Source organism: Gaeumannomyces tritici (assembly GCF_000145635.1).
Source record: "Gaeumannomyces tritici R3-111a-1 unplaced genomic scaffold supercont2.3, whole genome shotgun sequence".
Taxonomy (NCBI): domain Eukaryota; kingdom Fungi; phylum Ascomycota; class Sordariomycetes; order Magnaporthales; family Magnaporthaceae; genus Gaeumannomyces; species Gaeumannomyces tritici.
The window spans coordinates 3626066-3635664 of record NW_008804547.1 but is presented as its reverse complement, the minus strand read 5'-3'; the positions used below and the strand labels follow the sequence as shown (position 1 = coordinate 3635664).

Sequence of the window (9599 nt, the reverse complement as noted above, 5' to 3'; positions counted from 1 at the left end):
CCTGCTTCCGGCCCGAATCCGGAGCCGACGCCGAGGTGGCCTCCTGGGCCGGCACCCGCGGCGGCTGGGAGACGGTCCTGGGCCTGCAGGAGTGCGGGCCCAGCAGCCGCTTCGGCTGGCGGCTCGAAAGCCCGACGGGGAAAAAGTACACCCACGTGCGGCTCAACATGTACCCGGACGGCGGCATCGCGCGCTTCCGCCTCTTCGGCCGCGCCGCCCCCGTTTTCCCCGCCGACCCGGCCGCCGTCCTGGACCTGGCCGCGGCCCAGAACGGCGGCGTGGCCGTGTCGTGCAGCGACCAGCACTTTGGCACAAAGGACAACCTGCTCCTGCCCGGCCGCGGTAAGGACATGGGCGACGGCTGGGAGACGGCCAGGTCTAGGACCAAGGGCCACGTCGACTGGGCGGTCGTCAAGCTGGGCGCGCCGGCCGTCGTCCAGCAGGTCGTCGTCGACACCGCCTTCTTCCGCGGCAACTTCCCGCAGCAGGTCAGGGTCGAGGCCATTAGGTGGGCTGGGCCCGACGCCGACGCCCAGGTCGCGCCCGACGCCGAGGGCTGGGTCCAGATCGTGGCCGCCTCAAAGTGCGGGCCCGACCAGGAGCACACCTTCGAGTCGCTGGTCAAGGACGGCGTCTTCACCCACGTCAAGCTGGTCATGATCCCGGACGGAGGCGTCAAGCGCCTGCGCGTCCTGGGAAGGAGAGCCGTCTGAGCGGGCGCCGAGGTTATTCTAGCTGTCTTGATTCAAGTAGTATAGGGGCAGAGGTAGCTCACGAATCTCGTATAACTTGCCCACAATGCTCCGTCTTGACCTGTCTTGCATCCCATAATCATGGTGGTATTATACTCCTGCTGTGTAAAACATGTATTTTGGGACGCCTTCCTGGCGCGACATAAATACAGAACCCATGTCCCATGTTTGCGCCTTGTTTGCCTGTGTCGAATGCACGCCTGCTTGATTGAGACCATGTATCCCCCCCTATTCTTCCTTTCCACCAGATATGCAACCTGCCCGCCTGCTCACCCACACGAGCCTGAAAAACAAGGCTCAAAAGGAGATGGTATGAGAAGAAAAAGAAGCCTACCCCCAACACAAGCAGAAATAAACGAAGAAAACAAAAAAAAACCCCCCAAAAAAACCAGAAACCTGTCTAGCCCATCTGAAAGAAAAAGCCTACGTCTCTCCCTAGTGCCATTGGCTCCCCAAAAAGGACAGAATCAAGGCATCTGAAGCCTCATGGACGCCAACATTATTTTCGATTATGTAGCCGTGGGTCTGGTGAGCCGTGGAGATGGCAAAATGAACCGCTAAAACTCGCCGAATGATGATGGATCGGCAGCCGAGGGAGAGTGGTGGCAGGGAGTAAATAGAGACAAGAAGAGAAATAATCTATATACGACGAAAGGGTATCACCCGTGGGTAGCCCTTCGGAAACGGGGGATTGTGAGGCCGTCCTCAAAAGAACACGGCCAGTGTGTTGCTGAGATCAACAAAGTCGACGGGCTTGGTGACATATGCATCGAATCCCGCCTGGTAGCATCTCTCCTGCACGTCCGACATGACGTTTGCCGAGAGCGCAATGATGGGGAGCTTAGCATGGTCAGGTTGCTCGTTCTCCCATTCCCTAACCTCCTTGCAGGCCGTATAACCATCCTTCTTTGGCATGTGTAAGTCGCACTGGCGTCCCGGTGCTTAGGTTAGCGTCTTCTTTGCAGGGCGCGAGCTTTGGCGGCTTACCAGTATCAACGAGTAGTACCCGCGCTCGTTCCCAAAGACCTTGTCCGTGCACTCCTGTCCGTCCAGGGCCACTTCGACATCGACGCCCACCTTCTTGAGGTACTTGATGAGCACCTTTTGGTTGATGGGGTTGTCCTCGACCAGGAGCACCTTGTGGCCTTTGTTGCCCATCCGCTCTCCGATCTCGAGGTAGCTCTGCCTTTGCGTCTCGACAATCTTCTCCGCCGTCGAGCGGTTCCGGTCGATACTGAGGTCCCGCTCGAGGCTCGGGTCGAAGATGACGGCGAACCGTGACGGCTTGACGGGCTTGTAGATGTACGTGACCTTTTTATCTGAGAAAACATCCTCGTGTTCGGTGCCTGCCACCTGCTTCAGGATGGCTTGCCTCTGCACAGAATCCGAAAGGATCAGGATCCTGGCCCTCCTATGCAGCTTCGATTTCACAATCTCGTCCATGAGGTCGATAAGTTCGTTGGTAGATGGCAGATTAACCACGATGTGGGTGAATATCACAGGATCCTCGCCACCGATGAGCTTCTGTGCCTCGGCTGCCGTTGCGAGCGATGTGATCTGGTGTGGCACGCCTTTGGGGAGCGTCATCTCGATGTGCTTCGTCGTAGCCTCTCGGCTGTGTGTCTGCGGGCTGATGATCAGGATAGAATAGAGCAAGGGGCGGAACGCATCGGCCTGCGGGTGCTGTCGCGGCTCGAAGGGCACAATCGTCGTGTCTGAGGATGTGTTCGGGGATGACTGCTCTGATGGCATCTCAAGCTTCATTTGTGACAAGTCCTGTCCGCTGGCCCTCGCTGCCTCACTAAAGTTCACAAGTCCAGCATTGATGGACGACATCGACGTCCTTTGGGTCGTATGCGACATAGACGACCGAACCGACGGATCCGAGCTTGCGCTAGAAGTCGTTGCTGCCGGTGACGTAGTGCATGTTTCCTTTCCTAGGTCCCCAGGGCTGGTGGTTGTAGACCCGGATGACGGCAGCATGGAAACGGGCGAAGGCTTGGAAGGCGGTGTTTTGAACAAGCGTGCGGCCTGGAGCCCTTCTGGGATCGTGGCAGAGCTGATGATATCCTGAGAGGCCTTCATCGAGTCTGGCTGATCATCCTCGGTTGGGAGCCCGAACTTGGCCGTGAATGTAAAGGTCGAGCCCTTCCCAGGCACGGCCGTGCCGCCCATCTTGCCGCCGTGGAGCTCCACTAGCTGCCTTGAGATAACCAGGCCAAGGCCGCTTCCGCCGTGCTGACGAGTGCTACTGCCGTCGATTTGGCTGAAGGGTTTGAAAATGAGCTCAGCCTCTTCCTTAGTGAAGCCCCTCCCGGTATCGACGACGGAGAACTCCAACTCTATCTCGTCCTCCAGGCTGTGCTTCTTGGAATTCGCGACTCTGCAGCGGCTGAAGACCTCGCCATCCGACGTGAACTTGATGGCGTTGCCAATAACGTTCAGGAGGACTTGGCGGATACGAACCTTATCACCCTTGACCCAGGCCGGGACGTCGGGCTCGACGATGTAGTTCAGCTCCAGGCCCTTGGCAATGGCCATGGTCGACACCAGCTCGTTCACTGCCTCTATCAGTGACTGCGTGTGGAACCACTCAAACTTGAGCTTCATCATGCCGGCATCGACCTTGGACAGGTCAAGGATGTCGTTAATGATCATTATCAGGCTGTTGGCACTGGTGTGGATCGTGTTGGTGTAGTCGCGTTGCTCCTCATTCAGCGTTGTCTCCTGCAGGAAGCTCACCATGCCTGAGATTCCAATGAGCGGCGTGCGAATTTCGTGTGACATGTTGCTGAGGAAACGCGTCTTGGTCTCCATGGCGTCCTTGAGCTTGGCCTCGATAAGCTTGTGATCGTTGATATCCGTGGCTGAGCCGAGGTACGACGAGATGTTGCCTTCAGGGTTCGAGTCGATAACCTCGACCACGCGGATTAGATGCCATCTGTACTCGCCCTTCTTGGAGCGTAGTCGCACCTCTGTCGTGTAGGAAAGGCGACCATTGCTATCTAGACTAGCCTTGATCACACCCTTCCTGGCTAGCTTGGTGAGATCGCCCGGTGCTTGCCCTTCGCTCGACGAACTGCCAGAGCTGGCGCGCCTAGAGGCAGTTCCGCGAATGCTGTGTTTTTCCGGGCCGGCAGAGGGGCCAGGCGTGACCACGCGCGTCCCTGGGGCCCTGCTTGCTGTAGGGCTCAAGGCACTGGGCCACGGCGAGTGCAGAAGGTCTCCCGTCTCCTTGGTGTCGATGGGCGTGGAGAACCCATCCGGAGGTATGCGGCAGTTTGCCAAATCTTCAGGGTGCACAAAACTTATGAACCCAAGCCCGTGCGACGCCTCTTGGCTCTGCCCCGTATACGAGAGCCATTGGTCGTTGGCAAAGGTGATACCTTCGTCCTCGGTCGCGGTGAAGATGATCTGTGGGATGAGATTTGCCAAGAGCTTGTGCTTCGCCTCGGACGCCTCTATCTCCTTTTGTTTTGCGGCCCTGAGCTCGGCAATGTGCTGGTCGTGGATGTCCATGTACGACCCCAGGAACTGCTGAACCACATTGCGCTTGTCTCTTGTGGCGATCGCTCTAGCCTGAAACCAGCGGTAGGCGCCATCGAATCTCCTAATTCGCACAGTCCTAGAGAAGGGGTCGCCGGTCCGGAGCGAGTGAACCCACGACCGGATGTATTCTTCCCTATCGTCCGGGTGGAGGCTCAGGTGCGGATCGGCAGCAAGTTCCGGGGCCGTGACGCCTCGGTAGCTCAAGTATCTGCTGTTCACCCAGAGCATCTCGCCAAGGGGCGGTTGGGCAACAAAGACATGGGCCGGCAAGGAGTCCAGAATCAACCCCTTGAGTGTGTCTGATGGTGGAAGCATCTCGCGAGGCACGGGTCCCGAGCCGCTGCGTGATGGCGGGTGCTGCCCCCTCCCCACCGTGGAGCTGGGTGGCAAAGATTGGAATGTATGAGAGAAGTCGGCCCCGTAGGAGTGTAGTTGTGTGTGTCGGTGGCCGGGCCGGAGGCCCTTTCTGTTGATTTCCAAAGGCGCAGCATCGCCGCCCCTGTCCGCGGCCGCAAGCTGAGAGTCTTCCAAGAGCCCCTTGGCAGCCAAGTCGACAGCTTCCTCGTGTTCTTTGCTGCTTTGGTGCTCCGCCCCTGGGTCTCGACTTTTGGGTATTTTGACGCTGGACTGTCGCCGAATCGGTTTTTTCTCACCAACGGAGCTATCCTTCGAGTTTCTCCTATCTCTCTGGGCGGAGACTCCGGGGGTGCCCGGTGGAAGGCGGGAGGACGACTGGGAAGGGTTTACGCTAAAGTAACTATCCCCCATTGCAGCCAAGGGACTGGCTGGGACTTGACGCTTCTCCGTCACGAGACCGAGACCTCCAACATCCCAACTGGGCGTTCCAGCAGCGGAGCCTGTGGCGCTTCGGGACGGCACTGAATAGTCACTAGGACTCGTAATGCTGCCTCCGGCAGATCTTTGCGATTCTGCCATCTCGCCAGGCGTATATCCCATACTCCCGATGGTGAAGGGCTCTGAGATCATCCGGCCATCGGTGCCAAGGCCCGCGAAGCGTGCGATTTCCGGCCTTCTCTTCTGTAAGCCTGCGAGCTCGGTCTCCAGGTTCGTGTAGTGACGGCAAAGTGAAAAGGAGGTGGCAAGATGAGGCGCGAGGTGCGATAGAGAGTGCCGCAGGTTAGTAGGGTACGGGATGAGCGGGGTGAGGATGGAGAGCACGGCGATCGGCGAGTGCTTCTCCCTGTGAGTAGAGCCTGGCGATGGCGCCGCCACCGGTGTGGGCAAGTCGGCGCCCGTGCCATGACCCCTGTTGCGCGAGTGTGACTTCCTTTCCATCAGGGTCGTGTCAAGTTTGAACGTTGCTGTAGGCTTCGATAGAATGACATGCGACAGAGGGATGTGAAGGACAGTCCAGGAGTTCTCGACTCCGATGGTTTCTGGTGGCTTCATGGAGGCGTAGTCGGCGTTTGGCGGAGAGGTGGGGTTGAAGGAGCTCTCGTCGACAACGGCGTCGGTAAAGAAAGGATTCTCTGAGGGGTCCGCTCGTATAGCCGGCGAGGGCGCAGGAGATTGCGACCAGGGTGATGGGGGCGGCTGCTCATATTCCTCATATTTTGGTGTTGGTGGCCGTGGGGCGCCGTCGTCGTCGTCCAGATGGAAGGCCCCAGAGCGAAGCCTCCTCCTGTCTCCTTGCGAGGGTTTTTTGCCGCCTTTGTAGAGGGCTGCACCACTAAGCAGCGACGACAACTTCGAGATAGACTCGGGTCGGGGCCTTTTTGTTTGTTGTTGCTTCCTGGGGCCTTCTGGCGACCGGCACCGCATGTTCTCCTTTGGCGGCTCCTCAAGCTGTATTGATGCTAGGGCTCCGAGGTAGGGATAGCTACGCGTAAGAGCAATGACCTTTCCCCTTTCCAGGACCCTGCGGATGCCGTTATGGTCAATGAGAGGGTCTGCCTCATAGTCCAAAGCCTGCAACATGGGCAGCACTCTGGCCTGTGACTCGTGATGCCGCGCGACCGAAGCATCCCAGCCTAGGAAATTTGCGTCGTGCTCGGCAGCATCGTGCTCTTCCAGAGTTTGTTGGTTTAGTGGAGGATGGTCTTCCTCGATGGCTTCCCTGTCGCTCTCGACGGATGCGACCGGGTAGGAGCTCTTGCTCCGTTGTAGCGGGGTCGGGCGCTCGGGGGCTAAAGTGGCCGCATCCTTGGCCACCTTTGGTTCCTTGCGCATTTCGAAAGCCGTGAAGGAGTGCCTACTGGCAAAGTTGGGCCGTGTTGGTGACAACACACCATGAGTTGCCGGTAGTTGCGTGGTGGCTTCGGACCGGATATCAGAGTTGGTGCGAACCAGACTGCTACCCCGCGCCAAGTATCCAAGACTCAGATCGTCCTCTCCTCGCGAGTTATAGGTAGCCTTCTGACCCCAGGGCACGTTCTCGATGTCAGTGGTGTCCGCGGGAACAGCCAATGTAACGCGCTCGGCCTGGTAGACATCCGCCATGATCTGGACAACGGTCTGCCACCAGGCGTCAAGTCCCGGCTCGGCCGAGAGGAGCAGGGAGAGCTCGTAAAGATTCGGGGTGGGGAATTCGTTCAGCTCCTCGGGCGACCCAGCGACCTCGGCAGGGTGGAAAGTCATGGTCGAGGCCGGCGTCGACGGGTTAGAGAGAAGCCTGTCGAGCAGGGTGTTGGCCTCATTAGGGGTGCCTCCACCATGGGGCACATCGGGGGTCACGGTGGGGGACAGTTTGGTGAATGGCCGGTGAAGACGAGACGGCACGGCTCCCATTGACGCCATGCGGGGAAAGGGGTACGAGGGCGTCCTGGCCGCCACGCTCGGAGTGGGCATCCCCCTTATCGTAGCCGTGGACTCGGTGGAGGTCGTCGTCGGAACGGGTTCCGGTGCCCGTGGGCTTGTCTCCTCTTCTATGGGTGATGGCCTCTTTGGTACGCCTGCGGGTGGAGATTCGCGGCGGCTTATCGAGCTCATCTGCTTCCGAAGCTGCTCCCGGTACGCAAAAATCCCCCGACCCGCGCCCTTCTCGGGTGTGTCGGCCTCATTCTGATTCGTCACGCTGTTTTGAAACCTGGACTTGGCCGTCCTCGGGCTCTCGGGGTCCTTCCAGCCCTTTATCGGGATGCTCCCTGTTGGCCTGTTCCCGCTCGGCGAAGGGACGAGGGCCGCACCGGGGGAGATTGGCTCTTCCGACGGGGAAGTTCCCATACCACTCTTCAGCCAGCCGGACATGAGGAGCAGTTCATCGCAGCACGGCCAGAGCGCGGTCGCAGGTCATGGCCCGGAGGGGAGGAAACCAGCGGGTGGCGGATGCGGTGCCGCCGCTCCCCAAGACGTCCGAGCTCACGCCGTCGGCCTCGGGGGTGTAGAAGGAGCGTCAAGTCCGGTGGCGATCGCTACAGTCGTGATTAGATTCGGCCTCGGCTCCGAGAGAGCTCGTCCAGATAACCAGTCAAGGGCGAGAGAGGTGGGTGGTATGGCGTGACGCGACGGGCAGACGGATCGAGTCGGGCGAATTGGGGGCAACGTGTTTCGGCGCAGACGAGCGCTTCCAGCCCAGCCCGAGGGGTTAGCAATGAGTGCCAATGCTGCGCCAATCCGGCTGGTGCGGCCGTGGGAAGCGTCTAAAATGGCGGGCGAGCGGATAAGACGATATATTACCGAAGTGAAGCTGCGTTGCTTGGGCCTGCGTTTGCACAAGCCTTGACGGTGGGGGTAGGCTGATATGCACGCGCGCTTGGGCAGCCCAGAGGGTGAAAATGGAGATATTAGGTGGTCTTTGCTGGCCGTCAAAGTCTATGTGTGTGAGTGGACTGGAAGCAGGGCTGGCAGCCGTAGGCTTTGGGGGGATGCGGCAGGGCGAGGGAAATCCGGAGACAAGGAGTGGGCTGGAAGGAGGTGCTGCGGTGGTGAGGAGGTGCTCAGCAAGTGGGCACCAAGCCCACTAGTAGAGACGGTGCTGTGCAATGACGTAATGCGTCTGTCCGAACCCTGCGGCTTCCCGCCCGGGGCCAGCTATTTACTGCAAGCGCCCCGTCGCATCCCGTTTTGGGCCTCCTCCCACGCGTGCTTGACGCATGGGGAGAGCGAATTGGTTTTTACTCTCTCGTGTTTTTTTTATTCTTTTTGCACAGTGCCGTCTTTCATGAAGGATCGCAGCGCCTGACATTAGTGCACCAGACGGACTGTAAATAATGGTTCACAGGCAACTTTGCGCCCAGTTCTGACCATGGACAACTGAGGGCATCAAGAGATGGCAATTACTATTGGGGGGGAGACGAGGCGTCAGCCTGTCGCATGCCAGCGGGCAGGCGGCGCAATCAGGGGCGCGCGCAGTCAAGATTGGCCGTGCCAGGGGCCGCAGGTGGGCAACGTGGACAAGCGCCCGACAGGCCAAAATGCGCTCCATCATCGTGACATGGCTTTCAGCCCCTTGGCTTGCTAACCGCCATTGCTCCGCCCCAGAATCGGCACTTGACTGTTTTTCTTTTTCTTTTTACCTTTCATGTTCAGGGGCTTCCGAGTCCCAGTGAGCATGTTGCCCGGCCATTGTGCATGCTGCCTTGTTCCCAGTGACAACCGACATGTGTGCACACAGAAATGAGACTGCCTCACCGAGCTCACGACATGGATGACAACCAGGCGCGTCAACGGAGAGGCGGCCGAGCCAAACCACAGCCCTCCTGGAGTCCACAATCACCCCAGCGCCTACTTGCCCTGTATGAGAGAATAGATCCTTACCTCGGGTAGGCTATGTCAGGAATCAGGACCACGAACTCGGCTGAGTGGATGTCGCCTGAGTCTTCTCGGCTGACATGACAACGGTTAGTTTTCGCTTGCAAAGTATGAAGGCGAGCCTCACGTCTCGTCCGTCCCCTCAGCCCAAAAGGCAGGCTCCATCTCTACAAAAAAAAAAAAAATCCCTGGCCAAGTGCAAAGTCTGTCGCGAAACGGCGCTCGCTAGCGACATGCAACGGCTGAACCGTGCCAACATCGGGCGACCGAATAGGAAGGGCCATTCCACCACCGGTCGGATCTGCGGGTCAGCCACTTCGTCATGGCCATGGCACTCACAGCCGGGGACGCTCGGGCGCGCAGCGGCGCAAAACACCCGGCTTGTTGACGCGCATGTGAATCAGGGTGACAAAAAAAACCAATGAGTAAAGTGGAAGCATGAAGGGGTATCGACAATCAATGGACACCTCGAGAAACGCAGGGTGATGGGGAGGGAAGGGGTGAGAGAGCCGCCGATTCAGTTGGCCCGTTCTTTGACGTGACAATCGGGGGATTTGCTGCCACGATCGATCATCGACCACCAACGGA

The 9599-nt window shown here is 58.9% G+C and overlaps 2 protein-coding genes across 2 annotated transcripts; one reads left to right on the top strand and one right to left on the bottom strand.

The window, feature by feature from the left end:
• Positions 1 to 47: 47 nt before the first annotated feature.
• On the top strand, positions 48 to 841 carry GGTG_06321 (allantoicase). The gene has a single exon (XM_009224138.1). The coding sequence runs from the start codon at positions 168 to 170 to the stop codon at positions 711 to 713; it is 546 nt and encodes a 181-aa protein (XP_009222402.1). The 5' UTR covers positions 48 to 167; the 3' UTR covers positions 714 to 841.
• On the bottom strand, positions 820 to 8160 carry GGTG_06320 (sensor protein zRas). The gene is made up of 2 exons (XM_009224137.1): positions 1740 to 8160; positions 820 to 1679 (listed from the first exon to the last, which is right to left on the bottom strand). Exons 1-2 carry the CDS (start codon positions 7506 to 7508, stop codon positions 1458 to 1460), a joined length of 5991 nt encoding a protein of 1996 aa, XP_009222401.1. The 5' UTR covers positions 7509 to 8160; the 3' UTR covers positions 820 to 1457.
• Between the last annotated feature and the right edge of the window lie 1439 nt (positions 8161 to 9599).

What these genes read in the sequence shown, in the direction of transcription:
- GGTG_06320 (XM_009224137.1), bottom strand. Translation starts at nt 7,508, where the DNA reads ATGTCCGGCTGGCTGAAGAGTGGTATGGGAACTTCCCCGTCGGAAGAG. An exon ending in GGTACTACTCGTTGATACTG is followed by an intron (nt 1,680 to 1,739) that starts GTAAGCCGCCAA and finishes CCGGGACGCCAG; the next exon opens with TGCGACTTACACATGCCAAA.
- GGTG_06321 (XM_009224138.1), top strand. Translation starts at nt 168, where the DNA reads ATGTACCCGGACGGCGGCATCGCGCGCTTCCGCCTCTTCGGCCGCGCC.